General features: G+C 51.4%; 1 protein-coding gene and 1 long non-coding RNA gene across 4 annotated transcripts; one reads left to right on the forward strand and one right to left on the reverse strand.

Annotated features, from left to right (window-relative positions):
* Window positions 1-554: 554 nt before the first annotated feature.
* On the reverse strand, window positions 555-13,310 carry LOC113889467. 3 transcript variants are annotated; one of them, XR_003510267.1, is made up of 4 exons: window positions 12,957-13,310; window positions 7,187-7,280; window positions 3,809-5,728; window positions 555-1,121 (listed from the first exon to the last, which is right to left on the reverse strand). It is a non-coding gene; the product is annotated as an uncharacterized LOC113889467 (long non-coding RNA). The 3 variants fall into 3 exon arrangements; XR_003510269.1 differs by lacking the exon at window positions 555-1,121 and adding an exon at window positions 1,341-3,567; XR_003510268.1 differs by lacking the exon at window positions 555-1,121 and adding an exon at window positions 11,325-11,481 and having other exon boundaries at window positions 5,569-5,728.
* Window positions 12,678-25,824, forward strand: INKA2 (inka box actin regulator 2). The gene is made up of 2 exons (XM_027536173.1): window positions 12,678-12,897; window positions 24,705-25,824. Exons 1-2 carry the CDS (start codon window positions 12,862-12,864, stop codon window positions 25,551-25,553), a joined length of 885 nt encoding a protein of 294 aa, XP_027391974.1. The 5' UTR covers window positions 12,678-12,861; the 3' UTR covers window positions 25,554-25,824.
* The last annotated feature ends 278 nt before the right edge of the window (window positions 25,825-26,102 follow it).

Consider the following 26,102-nt stretch of genomic DNA (forward strand, 5'->3'; position numbering starts at 1 on the left):
CTATTTTTCCAGAAAAGAACATTTATAGTTTTATAGGCATTGTCATTACATTTGTTGTTTACAAAGTCTTATGGACACAAATATTGCAGTTATATTACTAGGCATAAATTATATTGCTATGCTGCTGCTACTGCTGCTAAGTCGCTTCAGTCGCGTCCGACTCTGTGCGACCCCATAGACGGCAGCCCACCAGGCTCCCCCGTCCCTGGGATTCTCCAGGCAAAAACACTGGAGTGGGTTGCCATTTCCTTCTCCAATGCATGAAAGTGAAAAGTGAAAGTGAAGTCACTCAGTCGTGTCCGACTCTTCGTGACCCCATGGACTGCAGCCTACCAGGCTCCTCTGCCCATGGGATTTTCCAGGCAAGAGTTCTGGAGTGGGGTGCCATTGCCAACAAATCAATACATTTTTTTCTTCAGTAGTTAAAAAATTGGAAGAATGCTGTTATTCATAATGTTTAGTGCCATAAAAATAAAACACAAATGTAAGAGACCATTTAATAATCAGGAGGTATGAGAGTAACATACACAGAAAAAAGTTGGACTGTTGTCTACCTCCTGGCCTCTCCCAGGATAAAATCACAATGGGACCCCAGCCTCCTTTTATGCAGTTTTGTCTACCTGGAAAGTCTTTCCTTATGTTATATACCTGGAAGCTAGTGGAGGGATAGATTCCTGTGAACTGAAGAAGTGGGAGTAAGATATCGACCCTGAATGGATTTTGAGGTTCAAACAAACAGTCCCAGACAATCATTTCACAGTGGAAGTTTCTGCACCCAGAGGAAAGGTAAATAATGTAAATAAAGACAGGAGTATAAGGTGGCCCACCTGGGTGTGAGGATCCATGGGACTATGTGGGAAAAAAAGGAAGGAACTAAGTTTTTTTTTTAATAGCACTTATTTATTTATTTATTATTTTTTGTTCCATGGGTTCTTTGCACGAGGGGGTTTCTCCAGTTGCGGTGCACAGGTTTCTCGTTGCTGTGGCTTCTCTCGTTGCAGAGCACAGGCTCTAGGGCTCACAGAACTGGCAGCACAGGGGATCGGTAGTAGCAACTGTAGAGCACAGGCTCAATAGTTGTGGCACAAGGGCTTAGTTGCTCCACAGCCTGCGGAATGTTCCTGGACCAGAGATTGAATCCGCGTCACCTGCACTGGTAGGCAGATTCCTCCCCACTGTACCACCAGGGAAGTCCTTAGATTTATTTTTAATTGGAGGATAATTGCTTTACAGTGTTGTGTTGGCTTCTGCCATACAACAGTGTGAATCAGCCATAAGCATACATATATCCCCTCCCTCTTGAACCTCCCTTCCCACCCCTCTACCCCATTCCACCCCTCTAGGCCATCACAGAGCATTGGGCTGAGCTCCCTTGTTACACAGCAACTTCCCACTATTTTACACACGGTAATGTGTATATTTCAAGAACTAAGATTTTTATAGCCACTTTTTCTCATTTGATCCTCAGAGCAACAAAGGGTAGGCAACCTTATTATTTGCATTCAATCTGCAAACATCTCTATTCATTCTTGCAACAGAAATCTAAAGGCCTAAATCTAAAGGCTGATTTGTAAATCAGCCAAATGCTGGAGATACAAAGATGGGACAAAATAAACAGAGCACTTGCCCTCAAGCAGAAAGATACGTGCAAACAGACAGCACTGACCAAGGAGGAAATATACAAGTAGCACAAGGTGCTGTACAATTATATGCAGCACTGACATTTTTCAGAGCCTTAGCTGCTCAAAGTGTGGCTGTCATGTGGGAGACAGTGAGAACTTCTGAGAAATGGAGAAAAACAGCTTTTGGTATTCAGAGACCAGCAGCTTTTTACTCTATGATCTTCTCTCCCCACCTCAAATCAAAGTGGTTTAAAGCGTGCACAGAACTAGAAGAAAACCTCCATGCCCAGATCGCTCTTTTCCTACTCCCTAGAGTCGAGTCCTTCTGCCATGACAGCAGCACCAGGAGACAAAGTCCTAGTGCCTTGAAGCACTGGGGGCTGATTTTCTGAGCTGATCCTGGAGGATAGATAAGAATTCAATCAGGCAGTGGGGGTGGAAAGAAAGCTCACCAGGCAGACAACGTAGAAAGATATTCTGGGCAGAAGGAACAGTTTGTGCAAAGGCGTGGAAGCATGAGAAACCACAGCAGTTAGGGAAGGTATGAGCTTCAGCGTGAACGGAGGCAAGTATGGCAGCAATTACCAGGAATAAGGTTGCAGAGATGTATTGGTCCCAGAGTGTAGAGGGCCTTGCCTGCCACCACAAGGAATATCAAATTAATGTTATGCTTGCCCAGAGTGGGATAGTGTTAGGTCACAACAGAGAGAAATGCAATTGGAAATACAGGCTAGGGCTTGATGACAAAGCTGAGGAGTTTGGATTGTCACTTGCAGACCATCGAGCATCCTCTCAGTTTGGGATCTAACATGAGGCAGTAACTACAAGGCCCACTCTACACACTGTTTCTCACACCTAACAGGGTCTTTTAGGTGTTAAACGCCCCTTTTTGAGAGTCAGTGCTTACCTATGTGCTGCTTAGCCCACAAACAGTGACTGAGCACGTGTTTTCTGGTTCTCTCTTCCAGGCAAAGGGAACCCTTCCTCCTGTATTCTTCAGTTCATCTACTCAGTGGACTAGTACCATCCATAACTTTAAGTTATGTCAAGTTTATTAAGTAACAGCATCTGGCCTTCTGGACAGAATTTTTGTTTCATGACCTTGTTGGATCCTACGTAGCGAACTTTTGATGTGGAGAATAACTATTTTCACATGTGCCCCTTGGCCTGTGGGGTGACCAAATCCTTAGTGTTTTCAGACAGGTATGAGGAGCAGGGGAGAAGCAGCAAAGGCCCGGGTTCCCACTCTCTTCACAGCCACCTCCCACCACGGGGGCCTGCCTCCCTGGCTTTCAGTAAAGGACCCCAGGCATCCTCTCTCTCTCTCTCTCTCGACCAGACTCCCCTCTGCTCAAGGCCCACATTGATGAATTGCCCCATTTAATACCACAGCCTCAGTCTTTAGGGAGAAAGGCATCACGTTTGCTCTTCTGAGAACGGGGCCCAATTCATTTTTGTCCAGGCAGCATAATAAATAACCTGCCCCTGTTGGCAAGGGGTTTATTAGAGACTGATGGGACATTTAACGATAACTGGGGTCTATGATTTATTAGGTAGGGAGGTTGGTGGCGTCTCTGAAGACTGGGAAGGTGGAATTTAATTGATAAAGTGACTGTCAGCAGCGATGAGATGCACTCAATAGAATATGCATTTGAGGGCTTCTCTTTGGAGCTGTCAGGAAGGGTTTCTACTAATCATATTTAGCTCCTGTAAAGGCGGTGTCTGCTGGATATCTGGGTGAGACACAAACAGCAGGGAGGGGACTCTGAAAGGGGCCTGGGGAAGGATGCACCTGTCAGTCGCCCGGCCCAATGGAAGAATGTGACACAAATGAGCAGAAGGGAAAAAAGATTTTCATCACCCCCAAGAGAGGTCCCCTTCGAGGCACCTTTGTTTCTCTTCAATGAGCTGCTCAAGAGAGCAAGAGGTGCCGAGCACCTGCTTCCTGGAGAAGGAGGGAAAGGCAAGAGTTAAGTGGCAAGAGAGATTTGTTCCAGAATTCCAAACTCCCTAAACCTGAACTATTTGCACCAGGGCCCCCCTGCCTGACTCCCCAGCCACAGACACTCAGGTACACAACACACCCCCACACACCACTGGTACCCCACATCCACACAGCCTCCTTCTGTCACTGCTGCTTTCACACCAAGGGCAAAGTCACAAAAACTCAATGGATGGTGCCTCACCTTTTTTACTGTTGTTTCCCAGCTCTGGAGACCCCAGAATCCCAGCTGAGAAACTGGAAAGAAATTCTCGTGGTCTGGAGCGTGCAGAGAGTACCTTACCTCTTCGCCCGCCCTCCATCCAGTTCCCTGACAATAAGGGAGCTTGGTTTTATCTCCGAGGCCACCCTTGATGGCAGCGAGGATGGCTCAGCTGCGTCCTCAGACAGCCCTGAGCCTTTCCAAGCAGCTCTGCTCACATTCTCTGCTCCCCCCATCCCTCGGGCTGTTGCTCAGCCTTAAACAAGGCCATGTAAGGCACGAGAGGGGCTCTCTGAGGCCAGTCCGCTTCCCTCCTTTGATCTTTCCGCATCTATTCTTAGGTCCCAGGAGACTGATCTGCCTCCTTGTTCTCCCCAGGGAGAGAAAGGAAGGGGGAGGCCATAACCAGGGAAGAAGGAGTAATTGTCACCGTCTAATCTGAGCCTCAGTGGTGACACTGAGGGACCTCTGAGCAGAATGGATACAGCAACTGGTTTGATTAAATCAAACCTCTCCTGCAACATCGTTAAATTAAACTGACAGGTCGGGAGCAGATGAGGGAGGGCAGGGGAATCATCGCCTCGGGTGGGGGCAGGGGAGGCCAGGGCTGGGAAGAACATCAGATGGTGGCAGAGCAAGGCCTGTCCTTTCCCTTATTTGCTGACTATAGATAGGAGATGAGATTTACGGATGTGAGAGGCTGAAGTACCTGTCTGAGCACAGGCTGCGAAAGTGGCGCACCGGCAGACTGCTGCCTCCCAGGAGGCTCTGAGAATTCCCTTGGCAGTCAGGCCTCACATTTGGAACAGTGTTCTTGACATTTCAAAGGGCCTCTACCCACTTTATCTGCACAGCAAGCAGACAGAGTGAGATAATTTTCCTCACTTTGTAGCCAGAGAAACTGAGGTTGAGGGGGATTACAGAGCCAACTAGTAGGCAGAGACAAGCAGCAGAGCCAGTCCAAGGACCCCAGGTCTCCCGCCTGCCCGTCTCGGCCCGCTCGGCCCCAACGTACGCCATATGGCAGAATTTCCCAGGACTCAATCCCTGGACCACCAGCTCTTTTTCCACCCATCAGAGAAACATAAACCACACAGCTTGCTTCATGGGCCATCAGGAAAATGCCAGTCCCCACCTGGCTTGGTGCAGCCCACCTGCAAAGCACACAGCTGGCTTCAAAGGTCACCAGGCCATCCTAAGGTGCTCATATCACTCTCCCACCAGCCCAAGCCCTTCTGAGTCATTTCCATTCCACCTTAATTACAAGTTGGGGGGTGGAGAGTGGGAAATAAATATAATGTTAGCAACAGTAGTACACAGCAATAGGAGACGGATAACACTGATACCCTGCTGGCTTCCTCACTGTCACCCAGTTCCTCACCTGCCAAAGCTAATTTTCCACTCACCAGTGGGTGACAGCTCATTTCAGAGTGTGTGAGCCACCCAGTGCCATTGCGAACCAAGTAATGCCTCAGCCAGGATGTCCCTGTTCTCACGTCCGATGCACCCTAATGATTTGTTTATTGACACCTGCGCCCCTCTCCAATCTATTTTCGGTGGGGAAGACACTGGGATGGGGATGCTGGCAAAGATGGTGCATAGTGATTACCATAGATGCCCTGGATCCCTACCTCCTCCAAAGCAGGCTCATCACACAGCAGTTAATGATTAGAACCTGGGACAGGGAGAACAAAGGACAGAGGGAAGGGGAGAGAGGAGCAGACTTTCAACCACTGCCACCATAGAGGAAACTGGAGGAGAGAGGGCACATCATTTATTTGATGAGGATAGACAACTGGCAATAGTACCCACTAGGGGAGAGTGTGCATGGGCCACACCAGATAAGGCCTCACTGTGCTCTTCTCTCATGGTTATCACATGATTTTCATCACCACTCTTGACCTGAAAAAGATAGCGAAGAGCAGGTGGGCAGATAGGTCAAAGGTACTCCAACAAATTATCACCAGCCTCCTGAATTCATCATTGGTATTATGACTGCTGCTGCTGCTGCTAAGTCGCTTCAGTCGTGTCCGACTCTGTGCGACCCCATAGACGGCAGCCCACCAGGCTCCCCTGTCCCTGGGATTCTCCAGGCAAGAACACTGGAGTGGGTTGCCATTTCCTTCTCCAATGCATGAAAGTGAAAAGTGAAAGTGAAGTCGCTCAGTCGTGCCTGACTCTTCTCGACCCCATGGACTACGCCCTACCAGGCTCCTCCGTCCATGGGATTTTCCAGGCAAGAGTACTGGAGTGGGATGCCATCACCTCCTCCTGGCCACATCCAAATCTAACACCTCCAACCTATCCATCGGAAATCATAGATATCCAAGGCAAGGAGTTGGATTCCTCTAGAAATACCTGCCAAAGTGTGATGGAAGGAAAAGAGGTCTTGGGTGGGGTGGGGAGGGGAGAGTCGGGGAAGAAGAGGGAAGATCACAGGACCTGGGTTCCTATGCTGAATTTTGCTATCAGCAAGCTGGGTGACCTAGGGCAAATCACTCAACATTTCTGTGCTGCACTCTCCTGGTGTGTAAAATCATATGCTTGTGTGGGAAATGCAGACTCTCAAACTTTAGAGGTCACAGAGGAGAAAACTGAGACCCAAAGAGGTTAAATTACTTGTCCGAGGCCACACAGTGAGGCAGTGGAGTGATGAGAGAGCATGGGTTCTGAACTGAAGCCAGAGCCTCTGCGTGACCTGAGGGGAGTTCTGGCTCCCCATTCCCTTCCTCATCTGCAGAATGGAGCAATAGAAGTCCTGCTTCCTAGGGCTTGGGAAGAACAGATGAGTGCCTGACACAAGGAAGGCCTTCAACAAATGGTAGCTAGCTCTATTTTTAGTGATAGACTGGAGATTCGGACCCATTGAGCTTGATTTTGGGTCTTTCCACAAGGTCACAATTCTCTGATTATCTATAAGATCCTTTTCAGCTCCCCAATTCTATGATTCTAAGTCAGAGAGATTAACATGCAAGTTATTTCCAAAACCCTCCAGGCAGAGACACAAAAGACCATTTAGGGGATTCATTATTCACTCTCCATTGCCTCAGTCACTTTCTATGGATGATGATTCATGAGGAATAATCACAGCAAAGAAAACCTGTCCAAATGCAGGGAGGAGGGAGGGCAATAAAAAAAAACCCAAACTCCTTTGCATGTTCAGCTCCTATTCTCCCATTAGCATCTTCATTTAAGTGATGGCAGTGTTTCTTGGCCTCATTGCCTTTCCACTCAGGGGACTAGAGGCTGTTTCTTGGTACAGACTGAGTCCCTGCCCACCCCACCCGCATCCCCATGAACCCCTAGGAGATGGCCCAGCCTCTCTGGCCAAGCAGAACCCCTCACAGAAGCAGCTGTCACCTTTGGCACTGGTTCCCCCCAGGATCTCAAGGCTGAAATTTCAACCGGACGCCCAGGATGATGTCTGGTCAGGGTGAAGACAGTTCTCCAGCACCTGCAAAAGACCAAGGAGAGGCTTAGGAGCCAGCCTGGTGGAAACAAATGCTCGGTAAGCCAAACCTGAAACGTGACCTCTTCTTCTCCTCACCCCATGGCCTCAGGGGGAGAAGCCAGTAGACTTCTTTCTCTCTTGCTGACAAATCTCCCCCTGGAAAGGGGCCAATGCCTGGTCCTTGCTTACAACTTCCAGAAACTGGTGGAGAGGGCCAAGTCGTGTGTAATAAAACTTTCACCCAGAGTTGCAGGCCATATGAAATTATAGGGAAGTCAGCGCTGGGCCTCCAGGGAGTCAGACATGTCAGAATATCCCCCAGAGAGTGCAGGGAGCTGGTCACTTTCCTTCCCAGTTTGCATCAACCAGCGTTAGTTTGCACAAATTCCATAAGTACTTCCCTTGGCTCTGCCCTGACGTTCTTCAGGTGTTCTTTGCAGTTGGAAAATATTTGCTTTTCCAGCCAGTGTTTGCAAAATGGAAATGTTTACTTCCCCACAGAAATGAGACCATCACTTAGGCGCCATAAGCACAGGCCCATAACTGAAAATAATTCCAAATAGAGGTAGGGAGCAGTCCATTGACTAACTGCTCAGTATTCAGACTAGTCTAATTTTGCACTTACAATTCCTTCTGAATTGTTCAGGTGACATAATCCATTCATTCGTGGGAGTTTTCTCAAACTACTATCCCACTACTGCTTCCTCCAACACCTTCCTGTGTTCCTCCCTCAAAATTTCACTGCCTGTAAAACTGAGAACCTGGTCTCAGAGCCCAGGGAATTTGTAAAGAAGTGATGACTGTGGGAGTGGCATCTAAGTTAGCACTCTGTGTAAGAGTGATGGCTTTTCTGCAGATGGGGAAGTACCAGGACTCACTCCTTCAGTGGCTCATCATCCCAGTAATCCCCTTGTCTCCTGCTTTCTGCAGAGGAGGGCAGTAGGAAACGGTTACCTTGGAAATAGGGAGACTTTATTATATCACCATAAAGATGAATCTCTTTGGGCCTCAGTTGCTCTGTCTGTAGGCAGGGAGAATGATACTCTATGTTTGAAGACACTAAATGCTAAGGAGCTCCTTATGACTAGAGTCTTTGATTCTGCCACCCAAAAGAGTTTTTACTTAAATCTCAAAGTGAATCTTTCTTTTGGAACCTAGAGAGCTCCCAACATACAGGCCACTTCGTCTCTCTGCTGTCTCCCCTGGTGTTGGAATTGAAGAGGCTTCTGTCTAGGGTGGACAGAGGAAGATGTCATGAAAACTGAGAGGTTCATTTTACGAAGAGTTAGGCCTCTGTCCAGTTCCTCCCCCACCATCCGAGCATTCACACCAGACACACAGTCTCTGCTCAGCACCTCCGGGCCTGCCTGCCAGGAGAGGTCCTCTGCCTGGACAGAAACAGTTCCGCAGTGATATCTGAACACATTCCAACAGCACATTTATCTCTAGGGTCAGCCTTTCCTGTTGATGCTCAGGAGGCATGGGGGGACTGGGGAGGAGGATTGGGATACTGGTGCTGGCAAGCCACAAGGGGCGGAGGCTTGAACGCAATGGGGACACAGACCCCACCCTTGGGAGGGTGACGTCATAATGAGGTTTGTAGACTGCGTGTGGCCCTTCTTCACATTAGGATGAGCTCCCTAGCTCTTCTGTTGCCAGTGGAGATGAGATAGGCACAGCCTCACTCAGCAGTGCCTCATCCAGAGCAGGCTAGGACTTGGTGGGTGGAGACGTCCAGGTGGGGACCATAGGATCTGGAGCCAGAAGAATGGCAGTGTTTCCATTGTTTAGTTTAGGATCTGAGCTCTGTTGGGACACAACAGGTTCTACCTATCCCTTTGAGTTCAGTCATCAGTGCCAGGACCTTCAGGCTCTGGCAGTGGGGCAGAGGAGACCCCCTTCCCTGAAAGGCTGGGCAAACACAGGAGTTTTTTACACCCTTAGGAACTGTCTCCAGGAGCTGCAACTCGCTCCCTCAAGAAAAGTACTTATCCCCACCAGCAGGGGGCAAAACTGAGATACCTTCTGAGGGTTCCACCCCAGCTCTGGACGGCTTTGAGAAAGTGCCTTCACATCCAATCTCAACACCTTTGATTTATTCTTTATTTTCAAATGAGGTAATCTCACCTTCCCCCCAGGCTGAGTTTTGGGGGGCAGGAGGGAGGAGGCTGAACCATTTGATTCCTCTTCAACAAAAATGAATCATGTCCCCTATCCCCCACCCCCCAGCCTCAGCCCAGGAATATTTATCTCTGTTTACACAACCATGGCAACAGGCTTTATTCTCTACTACTTAGGAGGAAAAAGAAAAAGAAAAGTGGAGGGCAGTGCTTTTTCCTACTCCTGTCTCCTGCTCTGCTCAGGTGACAGATCTATCATTTCAGAAATCAGGTAAGACAGAGATAGCCCTGCACTCTGGTGTAATGCTGTTCTTCTCAGGGACAGGGGAGCAAGAAGGCTGCAATGTACCAGGATCATAAAAGCACTCCAGAGCTTGACAGTGATTGTCCTCCAGAGTCCTGTGGGAACCACAGTACTAGCACTTCTGACTTGCCTGCAACTTCTCTTCTGAGTACTGCAGTGAGATTATGGTCATCATTTTTTTTTTTTTTTTTTTGTCTAGCCATAGCTTCGACCTTAAAAGTGGGTGGTGTGCAATCTTTGGCTTTGCTAACAATATATTCTTCATCTCTAAGATGGATTCCTCTTGCTGTGACCACAGATGATCAAAATAGAGTTTTGTAATGAATGTAAAAGTTTTAAATTCACATGTTTAAACTATAAATAAGGGAAACTATGGAGAAGGAAATGGCAACCCACTCCAGTGTCCTTGCCTGGAGAATCCCAGGGACAGCGGAGCCTGGTGGGCTGCCATCTATGGGGTTGCACGGAGTCGGACATGACTGAAGTGACTTAGCACTTAGCAGGAGGGAAACTAAGGCCAAAGGAAAGCATTTGTTCAAGATCATACTGTGCTGTCAACAGTTTGCTGTTGTTGTTCAGTTCGCCCAGTCTCCTCCGATTCCTTGCAACCCCACTGTAGCACCAGGCCTCCCTGTCCTTCACCATCTCCAGAAGTTTGCCCAAGTTCATGTCCATAGTCTAGAGGGCCTAACTACCCAGTCCTGAATTCTTGCCAAAAGATCAGCCTGCATCTCTTGGAGTTTTAACCATAGCCACCCTCCTACTAACTTCCAAGAGGATTCCAATCCATGAGGTCACAGGGATGGAGAAAAATCAGACCTGAAACTTGATTCTCAAGACTATTTCAACCACTAGCACAAACTCCATGCTTCCCATAGTTGCCGCTGTGTTGGGTGCTGGAAAGCAAAGCACACCCCTCTGGGTTGGAGAACCATTTGTGGTGTTTCTCCCCCTTTCCCACTCTCCCCCGCATAAAGTTTCCCCCTTGGACTAAATGTTAATCGGCAGTCCCAGAGGATTCAACTTCAGAACCAGTTCAGCTGGGCTGGAGTACTCAGCTCCGTCCTTGAAGGTGACTCCCACTCTGAACTCTCCTCGGGTTTTTTCCAAAGGGCCCCCTGGGGTATCTCGACTCACAACTGCAAGGAAGCCGGAGCCGGCGCTGCGACGCTGAGCGGACCAGCGGGGCCATTCTGGCCGCTCGCTGTGGCCAACCTGGGAGAGAGGAAGGAAATGTATTTTCGGGACTCTCCCAGCCGGCGTTGGAAACGCGGCAGCAGATTCTCAGCTCCATCCCGCGGCGGTCGGCTTCTCAGATTCACGCGGGATCCTGGGTAGCGACCTCAGTGAAGGGAGCGCGGGCATCTGAGCTTGGCGATGCCACCGAGACACAGGCTTCGGACCGAGTTTTGACCCGCCTGTGCCTCTTCTTCCTTTTCTCTAGCCAGCGGCTACCGCTGCCCAGCTTCATCCAAAGGGGGCACTCGGGGCTAGGCCGAGAACCCTAGATAAGGTCCACTGTAACTAAGAACCCGGGGTTAAGTGGAGGCCATCCCACTGGACTCCGCAGTCTTCCACTTCTAAGGATGTTCCTGGCTAACCTCCCTCCTCTTTCTCTCTCACCTCTCCATAGTAAGCAGAAGTGGCGCTCTTGTTGGCAAGGATCGGAATGGCGGAAGCTTGTGCCTTCTCTCTTTGCTCCGTTTCTCGCGTCTTCACACGGTTGTCTCACTCGGAGACTCCTAAATTCTGCCTGGGGCACACTTTCCGCGTTAATTACCTTGAAACAACACGTCTCTAATTGAGCTAATTATTCTCGTGCCCTGCAACACGCCCCTCTCCCCCCCAATAACACACACACACCCGGGCCAGGCCGGGTGGCACGGTGCCTGGGCACAGGGTAGAAACCGCAGCCCCAACACGCACGGAGCCTGGTGTTGGGAGTCCAGGGTTCCGCTGGGAGTAGCGCCCGGGTCTGCCTGCGGGCCCTTCTCCGATTCATCTGTGGCACCTCCACCGCCCAGGGAGTGGCTGGAGCTCTCACAGCTCCGGTGCATGGGCCGCGTCTATTGAATAGAATCGTGGCATCTTTGAGTTTCCTCTCCCTTCTCCGACTTAACAGAGAGCTTCGCAAGTGGCCAGAGCAAGAAGTAGGATAACTGGGAGAGAGCAAGGCTTGCTCCTCCACCCCTGCCCATCCTATTGAAAGCAGCCCCTATCCCATGACCCTATTTTATGTTTTCATAAAGAATCATTACCTGAAATCGCAGTGCCTTTTTTTTTTTTTTAAACCTGTTTGTCTTATTCCATTCCGTCCCGCCGCCCCATGTTTGTTCTTAAGGCTAGAGAGCTTGCGCGTCTTATTCAGTATCCGCACGCAGACCTCCAACCCTATCCGGAGTACTAAGTAGAGCCTACTTTGCTTCGTGTTAAATACGTAAATGGACCGAGCGGCCGCTCCTCCGCCCCCGAGTGAGGAGTGGAAGGGGAGGACCCTTCACTAGGAGGTCAGGTAGGCCCACACTTCCCAAGTCCATTTTTTTGAACAGTTCAGAATTCAAAAGAGCTGCTGAGTGGCATTTGGGGTGGAGGGTCTTGCTTTTCTGATCAGAGTTTGGGAAACTGGATTGACACTGAGACACTCAGCTTCTTTCGAGACTGGTACCCAATGCCCATCCCTAAGACGGGGCGCTCTCTGTTGGGGGGAGGGTCACGTAATTTGTTGGGGGACGTTGGTACAGTCTGGCGTGACGATATCCCCCTCCGCTGCGCAGGCCAGGGCCAGGTAGGCGTCGCCTGTGCTAGCTTAGGCCCCCAGGAGCGGAGGTCTCCGCCTAGTGCACACACCCGCCCCAGGGTCCACCCACGGTTGCCCAGCCCGCGCCCCCTGTGCGCTCTCCTCATTGGCTGAAGGCGTCCCCCTAAGTTCTCATAGGCTGTCCCACTTTTCCCTCCGCCCCCAGCACGGACCGCGCGCAGCTAGCGGAGGGGAAGTGGCTCGAAGTCCAGACCTGGGAGCGGAGCCTCCGCTCAGCGCTGCGAGAGGCGCGGAGCTCAGGGTGTTCGGAGCGGGGGTTCAGTGGGACCAGTGATCCCACCCCGGGACACTCTCGTGGAGCCTAGCCCGGCCAATGGGCGCATGAGGTAGAAGAACAGGGAAATGGACTGCTATTTACGCCGCCTCAAACAGGAGCTGGTAAGAGCGGAACGGGCGCCGGGGTGCGGGAAGGCTGCTCCGCCCCGACTGCTACTTACCTGGCTGGGGCGGAGGAGGTCCTGAGAGGAGAGAAGGGGACGCGGCTAGCAGGCGGAGGACAGGACCTGTCCTGAGGGAAAAGGGCCGCGAGCAAACTTGTGTGAGAGGGAGGTAGTCAGGAACCAGTGAGAGGGACCGACTGAAGTGCGTCCTGAGATCCCGAGGGAGCAAAGAGGGCGCACCCGGGACGCGGATGCCCGGCTGCGGGAGCCGCACGGGGCCGCGGGGAGCCGGGAGGAGGGTGCGCGGCCCCAACCCTGTCCGGGGCAGGAGGTCGGCCGGGGACTGCTTGCTCGAGGGGAGCTGGCTCCGCCGCCCCCACCCCCACCCCCCAGCCCTGGCGGCCGGGCTTGGCAGGGCTGGCGCGGCTGCGGGGGCAGGCCCGGCCGGCTGTCTGCCTGGGCTTGCCTGCCAGCGGGGAGGGGGCTGGCAGCTGGACCCGCGGGGGAGGGCCCGGCGCGGGAGGAGGGGCGCCGCCTGGCAGCTCGCGAGCGGGAGAGCGGAGGCCCAGCCAGATGTCAGGTCTGGGCCTGGGGAGTGCGGAGCGAGCGTGCAGAGGACTGGCTGCGGGGGCTGGGAGAAGTGGCACCGTCTGGGGGAGTGGGGAGCGGGGATGGAAATCGCGCAAGTGGGGAGAGGGGCGCCCCGCTGAAACTCCGTTGTGGGGCGGCACGTTGCTTCTCACCGACTTTCTATCCCACCCCCTCACACCTGCCACCTCTCTTGTTCTTTCCACCACCAGAATTCAGATAGATATTACAGACGTCCCCGCACCTGGGCCCCCACGCCCTCCCTGTCAAGCAGGCTCTCCGGGGGCTTTGCCTCCGTCTCTTTTTGTCCCTTTTAGTCCGTTTCTCTTGGAGTCGACCTTTTTTCGGTCTCTTTTCTCCCGTCCCTTTTCTTCTTACTCTTCAGAGCCAGGGTCATCCAGGCTCACGACAACAGACCTGGATCCAGAAAGTGTCAGCTCGTACTCTCCAGAGTCCAGGACAGCCTCTCCCACTCTCCACACTGAGGAGGGAGCTTGGCAGTTGTATCAGGGGCCAGCTTGGGTAGGAGGGGTCCCTTTTGATTCTTCATGGTCAAGTGGCCCAGGCACTCTGTCTGTCCCACTCCATTTCTCTGGGACTTCCTCCTGAAGCCCTTTTTGTGCTGACACTCGGATGGGAACTTTACCCAGAGGATTGCTTCTTAGATGAGGGACAGAAGAGTCTCCATCATGTCCCTTCTCATGTTCATTTTCTCATGCTTTCCATGTCAGTTTGGAATGGCTGGTCCCAGCCCACACATACACAGTTCTGACTTTTCCCATTCATTTGTCCAGTACCAGAGAGAAAGGTCAAGATCACCAAGAGGATGTCTGAAGTCCAAGACTCAAGTCAAGAAAAGAATCTAGCAGAATCCTCTCTTTTTTGCTTGGAATCTGGGACCACACCACCCACCTCAGGATCTGCCTTAATAGAGGGTTTGTGGGTGTTCCTGGCATGGGCTTGAATTTTAAAATCCCACTGATTTGCATTTTTTACAGCACCCTAGGTGGGAGGTGGTGAGGGGAGGAAGACAGCCTGTGGATGCCAGGAGAATAAAAGAGGCAACAGGAATCTGAACAGAGCTGAGCTCCAGGTCTTGATTTGCACCCTCTCCTGCCAAGGACTTGAGCCCCAGTCTCCGGGAGGAGGAAGGGGAGAGGCTAAAGTCACCCAACTCCCCATTAGCTTTCATTTGGCCCTTTGTCTGAGCAGCTTCAGCCTTTGCCTCTCTTGGAGAGAAAGCCAAATGCCTGGCCTGGGGCCCAGAATGACACTCAGATGGGAGAGCTCTGCACCCTCCTCCACCCATGGTGTTCCGCCCCCTCCCCAGTGCCAGTTTGCCCAGAAAGGAGACCAAGTAGAGTGACAGGCAGAGCTATCAGAGTCTTGTTCACTCCCTGACGCCTCAGCCCAGGGCTTAGGTAACAAAGCCAAATTGCAGTTCCTCTGTTTTCCCAATGGGAGTGAAGGAGAAAATGAAGCTGTTAGCTCAGGCTCAGCCTTTTGGCTCCTCTAAGGATTTGGGGGTTTGAATTCAATGCAGCTGGGTCGTGGCTGGGTTAGGAAGGTCTGTGATGGCGCAGGAAAGGCTTATAGTTAGTATGTGTGATGAGCTTAAAGTGTGTGTTCATCTCAGACAGAATCTTCCCCTCCCATCCAGGAGGGACTGTGTGTTGCTTGGCTTTGCCTTAACTTAGTGTGTGCCCAAGAACGGCACTCACGTAATACTAGTCAAGTTCTACATTCATTTATGCCATTAAATCCCCTTTAAGAAACATATGTCCTGAAGACGCTGTGGGTTAAAGCTGCTGGAAAAGGAAACATGAAGAATAAATTGTGAAATTATCTTTGTCGAGGCTGTTCTGAGCTCCTCTCTTGCATCCTGGCCCTGCCCTTGGCCCGGAAGATCTAGACAAGAAGAGTCTGTTTCTGCAAAACTGAAGTAGCAGAATTTCCAAATTTTCTGAGGCAGAAAATTTGCATTGTAACAAGTGAGCACTGGAGGGAGGCTGAGGACTGGGGGATCCTGGCTTAGTTAGGTTGATGTCCAGAGGACTAGCCCTTTCCCCCTGTTTGGAAGAGGATGGGGATCTGGTTTCAGGGCTGAAATGTAGCAGGAGAGTAGCAGCAGCTGACACACTTCTTCATTAGGATGAGAGGGTCAGGCTGTAACTATTCAGTAGGGAATATATCTCTCCCCACTCCAGCAGCCAAAGAGAGGCCCTGCCTGAACACGGGCCTTGAAACCAGCTGTTCCTTATACGCTGCTCCCTTGAGGGCATCCAACAAATGGGGTAGACACAGGCACACAGAGGAAGCAGATAAAAGATGCTCACAGGGTGTCGCTCATGAGTTCAGATCAGTGTAGAAGAGCAAATAGAGTGCATAATGGGCGAGTCAAGTATAGTCAGGCTGGGAAGACTTCCTGGAAGAGGAGGAGGAAGTTGATAAAGTCAGCTTCTGGAATGTCAGTCCTAGCCAAAGCATGGCGAAGCAGCAGGGAGACGACTCTCGGGCCAGAAAAGTCTTTCTAGGAAAACCTGTTCCTAGAAGACAGTTGTTTGGCCACTAGCGGCCACAAGTTTAGGAGGTTCTGGTACATGGAGGAGGACCAGAGCGTAAAGGCAGAATAAGGAGGAGATAAGAAGGTGATAGAGCAGATACATTTAGGAACAGCCTTCAGCCCTTGAGGCAAAAGAGCAAACTTCCTGAGGCAGAAAACAGTTTCTGCAAAGGATCTCATAGTGTGATCGCCCTTGATGGTTAGATCTAGGGTGAGACGACTTTGGACTAGATTATGTGGGGTGGTGTGCTCAGTGGGAAGAGCGTGGAGCACAGGGTTTGGGGTCTCCAGGTCCAACTGAACTCAAATCCTGGCTCTGTGTGACCCTAGAAGATTACTTGACATCTCTGTGCCTTGGCTTTCTCATCTGTAAAATTTCTTTTATTTTAAAAAATACCTACTTTAGGGACTTCTCTGTGGTCCAGTGGTTAAAACTTTGTGCTTCTACTGCAGTGGGTATGCATTCAATCCCTGGTCAAGGAATTAAGATCCCAAGGAATTAAGATAAAATAATGATAAAAATAAAAACAGTATACCTACTGCATACAGCTACTGTGAAGATTATGTCAAGTGCCTCCCCAACTGTATGTCCCTAGCATATAACACAGTACCTGATGTGTTGTAGGCACTTGGTAAACGCACAGTGATGAACTAATCAGACTGGTGTGCATGTGTCTTTCATTCTCAGAACACACTTACTGAGTTCATACTATGTTTAAAGTACTTTGCCAGGCACTAGTAATGTGGCTACAAATATAAACAGACACTGATCTTGCCTTCTGAGAACTTAGAGTTTAATAGGAGTGATAATAATAACATATTCAGTTCAGTCACTCAGTCGTGTCCGACTCTTTGTGACCCCATGAATCCCAGCATGCCAGGCCTCTCTGTCCATCACCAACTCCTGGAGTTCACTCAAACTCATGTCCATCGAGTCAGTGATGCCATCCAGCCATCTCATCCTCTGTCGTCCCCTTCTCCTCCTGCCCCCAATCCCTCCCAGCATCAGAGTCTTTTCCAATGAGTCAGATCTTTGCATGAGGTGGCCAAAGTACTGGAGTTTCAGTTTTAGCATCAGTCCTTCCAAAGAAATCCCAGGGCTGATCTCCTTCAGAATGGACTGGTTGGATCTCCTTGCAGTCCAAGGGACTCTCAAGAGTCTTCTCCAACACCACAGCTCAAAAGCATCAATTCTTCAGCGCTCAGCTTTCTTCACAGTCCAACTCTCATATCCATACATGACCACTGGAAAAACCATAGCCTTGACTAGACGGACCTTTGTTGGCAAAGTAATGTCTCTGCTTTTCAATATGCTATCTAGGTTGGTCATAACTTTTCTTCCAAGGAGTGAGCGTCTTTTAATTTCATGGCTGCAGTCACCATCTGCAGTGATTTTGGAGCCCCAAAAAATAAAGTCTGACACTGTTTCCACGGTTTCCCCATCTATTTCCCATGAAGTGATGGGACCAGATGCCATGATCTTCGTTTTCTGAATGTTGAGCTTTAAGCCAACTTTTTCACTCTCCACTTTCACTTTCTGCCATAAGGGTGGTGTCATCTGCATATATGAGGTTACTGTTAATATAATTATCAACTGTTAATATCGATTCGCAGTTTTTGATATAATATGCCAGATAGCTCATGTATTATGTCAGTTGCCAGAGCAACCCTGAGAAGTTGGAGTTCTGTTATTCCCATTCGATAAATGAGACATGGAGAGGTGAAGTGACTTGGCCACAGTATAGGGCTGATAGGTGGCAGAGCTAGGACTCAAACCCAGCCAGTCTGGCTGCAGATCTCACACTCAGAGCTAGCATATGCATGCAGATCTCTTGCACAGAAATAGAGGATACGTGCTTGATGAGAGGCATGCATTCAGTGCTCTGAGAGAGAGAGAGTCCCTCCAGCTAGTGGATCAGGGAAGGCTTCATGGAAGAGGTGACATTTGAATCAGACCTTGAGGGATAAATAGGGACAGGAACAGGAGAAAAAACAGCATTTCAGGCAGAGGATGAAGTGATGTGACCAAAAGATGCAGAGATGGAAAGCATAGGGGTGTTTGAAGACTGTCTAAAGGGGAGGTTTGAAGACTCACATGAGTTTGGCTAGAAAATAGGGTATATGTAGAGAAATAAAGGCAACAGGGCTGAAAGAGCTGTTGAGAGCAGACTGTGGTAGTGGTGGTAGGGGTCGGGGGGTTGAATGCCGTGCTAAAGGGTCTGATCTTTTCCATATGTGTTACAGAGCAGCATGATTAGAGTAATTAGAGATGTACCTTGGGATCTAGGAGGTGGTAGGGGGTGGAAATGGCAGGAGAGGGAGGAAATTGAGGCAGGAAGATAAGTTAGAAGGTTACTACAAGACCACGCAGTAGAGTATGAAGACCCAAACCAGAAAGGAGAAAAGGAAGATAGCTTTTTGGGTTTCCTTGGATGCCCAAGGAATTGGGTTGATTGGCTGCAGTGGAGAGGGGCTAAAGCTGGACAGGGGAAAAGTGAGGCTGGGAGCTGAGCTCCCTACAGGGGCGAGACTGGCTCGTCTCTCAGTCTGTCTGCCTCTTGCCCAGGCACATGGCCCCCCAGTAGATTGTTCATTGGAAAGTGGGCTCATGCATTTCACACCCCTCCCTCCTCCAGCTCTTGGCACAGTTTCTGCTTTACCTTCCTGTTGAGAGTTCCAGCCAAGAGCAGGGGGTTGTGAAGGTCCCTATTCACTGAGCTGCAGAATGGGCCACTTGGCAAAAGTGGGGCTTTTCCCGTTTCCGGCCCTGAACCCTCTTCTAGCTTCCAGAGGGGTTGAAAGGAACTGTGTGGGGATCTTGTGAGTAATGGGGGTGGGGGGAGCGAAGCAGGGCACACTGCCAGGTCTATGGGCAGAGCTGGAGCCTGTGTCAAAGGATTCTGGCTGAGCTGGGAGAGGGCGTGAGATGGATAGATGCAGGGCACAGCTGTGGGATCAGTCAGGGGCCTAGGAGAGGGCTTGGGAAGGTTGCCGAGGATGCTGGTGTCACATTTTCCCATCCTCACTCCTCCCACACCACAAAAGGCCCAGCAAGTGCCAAGGAGTGGGGGGAGCTGTCCATGGACAGCTGACACCACACTACCGCATTGAGCGCTCGGGGCTGGAGGGCCGGGATGGTGGGGTCTGGCCTCCCAGCAGCATCTTCCCCTTCAGCCCCAGGCAGGCAGTTCCTCTTTTCCCCTTTCAGATGAGTCAGTAAAGAGATGCCTTCCTGAAAATGAACTGAATTGGGTCTTGGAGTCCCTCCAAGACTTCATGCTCTTCCTCCCTGTATGATGATAAAATTGCCCTCACATATCACACTGACAGTCCTGGTTTCTTCTCACAACAATCCCACGAGGCTGCAAACTCAGGGATTATGATGACATGGAAAGCTCAGGCCAGGCGTGGCATCCCAGTCCTCCCCCTAATCCACCTCGGAACCTCAATCTATGGATCAGTGTTTCCACTGGAGGTGGTCAAGATAATCAGGAGATACTCAGATGAAAAACTTAGTTTTGAATAGAGAAAGTGTTACCATCTATTTATGGAAAGTGATATACGTTTCATATAAATTTCCATATAAAAACATTTATTCACATGAACAGATTAAAGTATTAAATAGGAGCCTAGGTCATTTATAGATATGATGAAATCATGACGTAAAGTCTAGGGGATTGTGTTCGGGCAAACACTGAGGGAGAAAACAAACCTCCCAGATCCCAAGTTTCCTAATCCGTTAGGTGGGGGTAACACCACCTGCCTCGACAGCCTCCTAGTAATTGTGGTCACGGTCACATAGAAGACAGAGCAAGTGCTGCACGCACGTGAGGGGTTATCATTTTACACTCAGACCAGAGCACAGAAGGTTGGTGAGTCCACGTCATGTTGAGTGGCCGAGTCAGTCAGCTGGAGCACCCAGGTCCCCACAGGACAGCATGGGGCTCCTTGCACACACCGGGGTTCCCTGCAGGCATCCACCTCTGACACAGGGAGGAAGCCAGGGCCAGTTTAGACTGCAGCGGGAGAGACTAAAGTTTGACAAGAAAGAAATTTTTAGAGGAAGTGCTGGGGACGGGAGATGGACTGTGGGGTGGTATGGATGCGAGGAGGCAGTGAGACCTTTCTCAGAAAGGATTCACACAGGATACACTTGTCATGGGTATTGTGCCGGGTGGGGGAGCAGGCTACCTCTGTGCACGTGTGCATACACGTGTGTATAGGCATGTATGAGTGTGTGTGAGCTGGGGTGGAGAAAGAGAATAGTGATTGTTAGAGCCATTCCCACTCAAGCCATTCCCACCAATCAGAACTAATTAGACCCTCTTGCAACTTTTCCAGGGGTTCCCAGGGTGTCATAGTGGTAAAGAATCCGCCTGCCAATGCAGGAAATGCAAGAGACCCAGGTTTGATCCCTGGGTCAGAAAGATCCCCTGGAGGAGGAAATGGCACCCCACTCCAGTACTCTTGCCTGGAGAATCCCATGGACAGAGGAGCCTGGTGGGCTACAGTCCAAGGGGTCACAAAGAGTTGGGCACGACTGGGTCCACACATGCATGTGACTTCTTTGGCTGAGCCCTGGGGAAGTCGGGTGTGATTCGGCAACAGAAAGCCAGAGAGGAGCTCAGCACCTGCAGCCTGGAGATGGGGACTGACTGTTCATTTCTAGCTCAGGATTCTCTCAGACTCGGCCCCTTTCCTTTACAGCCACCCAGCACCGCTCTCTCTTGTCGCTCTTCGGCAAGAGACACCCTGGGATCTGATCATGTCCCACGCTCTGGGGAAGACAGCAGCCTGCCCTCTGGCTCTTTTTGCTTGGGTGACATCACTCCCCTGGGGCTGCAGGGAACGGCAGCTCACCTCCCAGTCAGGCCCCAGCGGATGCTCTGACCTCCCCAACACCCCCTGGCCTCCCTGTTTCCCAGACTCGGCCTTCTTTCTTCCATTCTCAGCCCCCTGACAGCTGCCTCTTGCCCTCCAGTGTCAGCGTTCCATGCCCAGCTGACTGAATCCGGCTGGACAGTGGGCAGGGGGGTGCTGAGGCTTCCTTTTCCTTCCCCTCTCCTTCCTCTGTGTGGGGCCAGGGTGGGAGAAGGGACCGGACAAGACGTTTCTCCCTGATTGGGCCAGTTAGATGGACAGAATTTTGTCCCTACTCTGTGTTAAGGTTCACTGAGGAAGAAATGGGCGGAAGTTCTTGGGAAGTCTTAAACTAAGAAAACAGCCACATACAAACACACATTACATCATGTCATCTGTTCAAAGCTGGGCCAGGAAGGAGCTCAGAAATTAAAAGACAGACTTTAAAGAGCCTTCCCAGATTACATGGCAGAGCTGGGATTTGAACCCTGTTCTGTCTGTCTCCAGTACCCAAGATCTCCATAGGGCTGTAACTTCAGCTCTTATTTACTTAAATGGGGCCTCTTTTTAATGGGCAGCCCTGAGTTCATACATTACCCACACATTCATTGTCACTGGAAAAAAAGGTACAAAATGTCAGAGTTATTTCTTAAGGATTTTTCCATACTGGAAGAAATTGAATGGGGTCATTTCATTCCTCCCACCACCTCTGATCTGGATTGTGTTCAGCCTTCTGGAAGGAAACCTTCGAGCTCCGACTCCGTGCCTCTTGGTGAAATGAAACCTTGAGAAGCGTCCCTGACTCTTTCTCCCTGGGTAGTGACTGATCGTCAGAGGATAGCAAGCAGTCCAGGAGGGGTGACTTCGGGGTACTCTGTGTCCATTTTATGGATATGTAGCAAGTGCAGCGGTGCTGGCTGGGTTCTGGGGTAACACACTGATGTGCAGACCTCAGTCTCTGCCCCCAAGAAGTAGATGCTCAATGAATGTTTCATGAACGACACACCACTTACATGCACAGAAGAGCTGGGGCAGTTCTGAGAGGGGTGAGCATTTTAAGTATCATGGAAGAGGTTCTGACGAGAGCTTGGGGTGTATATGGGAGCAGATTATGCTTCTGAGGGTTGGATGTCTGTGGTTTGGTGGCCAGAAGGCCGGCGAGGAGGCTCCTGCTGCACTGCAGAGAGTAGAAGGACAGATGTGCGGCATCCGGGGACAGAAGCCGGGGTGGAAAAGCCAAACTTGACCCCAAGGCTCCAGGTTGGGGTGAGTGTACAAGGGAGGGGACAAAAATAGAAGAGTCAGAGCAGAAGTTTGCCAGGAAGGGACCCTGAGGAGTTTGGTTCAGGGCTTAGAGTCTCCTGACTCTGCTCTGGGTCTTCCAGTTGTAGCCAAGCTGCCCCCAAAGGAAGGAGTCAGGAAGGTGGCAGCTGCAGGAGACAGAGCAAGGGGCTGCCTGCACATGCGGGCACACCACAGGCTGTGTCTCTAGCTACTGCTGCCACCACTCAGATGGAGCATGCTTGCCCAGCAGCCTGGCAGACCCCAGGCTGTCAGGCCTGACCACCACTTCTTGCTCTTTCTTGGGCAAGGTGCTGAGTGTGGGAAGTTCTTTACTCAGCCAAGGCCTCCTTGGCTTCAGGGACGGTCGGTCAGTCTTCCACTGTCCGTTAGCACTGCTGGCTCTGGAGAGCCTGGCCACCAGGGAAGCCTGGCCAGGGCCCCAAACCCCTACCAAAGCCAAAGTTGGCAGGAGCGGGTCTGACCCCAAAGCCCAAGAGGATCAGTGCTGCAGAGCCTCTGCACCCCCGCTCTGAGCCCCTCCAGCCCTGCACCCCATGGGCTGGGCCTTTTGCCTTAGGACAAGGCCAGGAGGTAAAATGATCCCTGTGGGTCTCCAGGGGGCTTAAGAAACAGATGGTCCCCTCACATGAGGTTTGCTGTTGTAACTTGAGCAGATCTGGAGAGGGAGCTGGCAGGACCAAGGCAGCTTGGGCCCCGGGGACGGGAACCTTGTGAATGTTATCAGACGCAACATCCCCTGCCCAGCCTCCAAACTGGGCCCTCACCCAAGTCAGTCTCTCAGCCCCTTCCAGCTGGCACCTGGGGCTCTGGCCTTAGACACCCACAACGGGGCTGGGGACCCTGTCCCCACTCTTGGCGAGGGCAGTGTAGCCAGTTGGGCCAAGAAGACAGGAAGAGCGCTGGAGCTAAGTCAGAGCAGCTGAGAGAGAACAGGTGTTTGGAAGGGCGAGAAGGGCCAGGCAGAGCTGAGCAGCATGCGTGCGTGCTCAGTTGCCCAGTTGTGTCTAGCCCTTTGTGACTCCATGTCCTGCAGCCCACCAGGCTCCTCTGTCCATGGAATCTTCCAGGCAAGAATTCTGGAGTGGGTTGCCATTCCTTCTCCAGGGGATCTTCCCGATCCAGGGACTGAACCCTTGTCTCCTGCATTAGCAGGTAGTTTCTTTACCACTGTGCCCCTTGGGAAGCCCCAGAGCTGGGCAGGGGTCTCAGCAAACAGAAGCTTCCTGGCTCCTTATCTCTCTCCTGACCAGCCAAATGTGAACAGCAGTAAAATGAAACCCCAGGCCTACTCTCTGAGCTCATCCTCTTCCCCTAACATTCCTCTCAACCCTCTTCCACTGCCTAGCCCTCCTGAGGTGGTGCTTGGTGGTTAGGACTCTAGCATTGGGAGTAAGATGTCCTGGGTTTGAATCCCAGCAACATGAGCTGGGTGACCTTGGGCAAGTTACTTCACACTGCATTGTGGTTAATGGATCTGTTAACATGAGAATTATAATACCAACTTCCTAGGGCTTATATAAAGATGAAACGAGATGGTGTGCACAAAATACTTAGCTCAAGTCCTGTTCACAGTAACTGCTCACAAACTGTTATTGTCATCGTCATCCTCATCTTGTGGAGGCTAAAGAGAAGCAGGCAGAGACACAGAGGACACAGATGGACACAGAAGTTTTTGTACCCTCAAACTGATCTCGGCCCCACCTCTTACTATCTATGTCATCTTGAGCAAGTTACTTATGTGCCTCAGTTTCCTCATCTGTAAAATAGAACAGTATTAGTCACTACTGGCTCAGACGGTAAAGCGTCTGCCTGCAATATGGGAGACCCAAGTTCGATCCCTGGGTTGGGAAGATCCCCTGGAGAAGGAAATGACAACCCACTCCAGTACTCTTGCTTGGAAAAATCCCATGGACAGAGGAGCCTGGTGGGCTACAGTCCATGGGGTCGCAAAGAGTCGGACACGACTGAACGATTTCACTTTCACAGAGTGGGCTTCCCGGTGGCTCAGACAATAAAGAATCTGCCTGCAGTGCAGGAGACCTGGATTCAATCCCTGGGTTGGGAAGATTCCCCGGAGGAGGAAATGGCAACCCACTCCAGTATTCTTGCCCGGAGAATCACGTGGACAGAGGATCCTGGCAGACTACAGTCCGTGGGGTCGCAAAGAATCAGACATGACTGAGCGACGAATACTTTGACTTTTCATGGAGTAGTTGGAGAGATTAAATTTTGATTAATTTATACATATGCATATGTGTATACCTATATGTAGCTTAGGACAGTGCCTGTCTTAGCAAGTCAGCTGCCATCAATATTATTTCCTTAATCCAGCCTTATCTGTGTTAAAACTCCTCCTCTCCCAGTCCTGATCTGCACTATGTAGGCCATACAGAGGCGGGGTCAGCGGCAGGCTGGAGTGACCCTGGAGGTGTATGTTTGGGGAGCAACCCTTGCCCTGGCTCATGGGCCCTGTGCTCTCTCCCCTGCAGATGTCCATGAAGGAAGTGGGTGATGGCTTGCAGGATCAGATGAACTGTATGATGGGGGCGCTGCAAGAACTGAAGCTCCTGCAGGTACAGACGGCCCTGGAGCAGCTGGAGATCTCTGGAGGGGGTCCTGCCCCAGGTTCTCCCGAAAGCCCCCGGACACAGCTCGAGCCCCCTCAGTGGGAGGGCAGCAGAGGTCCTGTCAGACCTGGGGCCTGCTCCCCCTCCAACCAAGCTTCTCTTGGCAGCACCAGCAGCGGCAAGTTTCCATCGCATAGGAGTGTGTGTGGGAGGGAGCTGGCCACCCCGCCCAGGACACCGCTGCCAGAGCCCCAGCCCTCTGCCCAGCAGGGGCCAGAGCTGGCAGAACCTGATGACTGGACCTCCACGTTGATGTCCCGGGGCCGGAATCGACAGCCTCTGGTGTTAGGCGACAACGTTTTTGCGGACTTGGTGGGCAACTGGCTGGACTTGCCAGAACTGGAGAAGGGTGGCGAGAAGGGTGAGACAGGGGAGGCGGGAGAGCCCAAAGGAGGGAGGGGCCAGCCTCGGGAGCTGGGCCGCAGGTTCGCCCTGACAGCAAACATCTTCAGGAAGTTCTTACGTAGCGTGAGGCCTGACCGCGACCGGCTGCTGAAGGAGAAACCAGGCTGGGTGACACCCACGGCCTCTGAGCCCCGAGCTGGACGCTCCCAGAAGGTCAAGAAGCGGAGCCACTCCAAGGGCTCTGGACATTGCCCCTTCCCAGGTGCCTCGGAGCCCAGAAGAGGAGAGAATGCTTCCACCGGCTGCCCCAAGGCCCTGGAATCCTCGCCCTCTGGCTTTGATATTAACACAGCTGTTTGGGTCTGAATCCTAGAGACAGAAATATGACTGAACCCAAAAGGGCCAGGTCCCAGTGCTGGGCCCCTGGGAAAGAGGCCAGGCGGGGTCCCTTCCCGCAAGAAAGGATGAAGAAGAAGCAAAAGGGTCTGGAGCTGGGTTGACAGGCCTGTAGTTGGGAGAGGCCATAGCAGGCGCTGGCTGGCAGGGGAGGGCAGAGCTCCTAGACAGAGAGAGAGAGAGAGAGAGAGAGAGAGAGAGAGAGACAGTGTGTGTGTGTGTGTGTGTGTGTGTGTGTGTGTGTGTGTGTGTGTGTGTGTGTGTGTGTGTGTGTGTGTGTGTGTGTGTGTGTGTGTGTGTGTGTGTGTGTGTGTGTGTGTGTGTGTGTGTGTGTGTGTGTGTGTTGCAACCGGGCTGGAGGTAACAGCAGGGGAGGGCCTGAGGGAGGAGACCAGGAAATCCGTCTGACATTCCCAAAGACCTCACTTGAACATTCTGCATGGATCTGGCACTGGGGCCTCAGGTTCCCCAGAGATGCCGCCAATAAAGACCTTGTTTCTCGTGTCCCCAGGCTTGTGT

The sequence above is a fragment of the Bos indicus x Bos taurus genome, chromosome 3 (assembly GCF_003369695.1).
Source record: "Bos indicus x Bos taurus breed Angus x Brahman F1 hybrid chromosome 3, Bos_hybrid_MaternalHap_v2.0, whole genome shotgun sequence".
Lineage (NCBI taxonomy): Eukaryota > Metazoa > Chordata > Mammalia > Artiodactyla > Bovidae > Bos > Bos indicus x Bos taurus.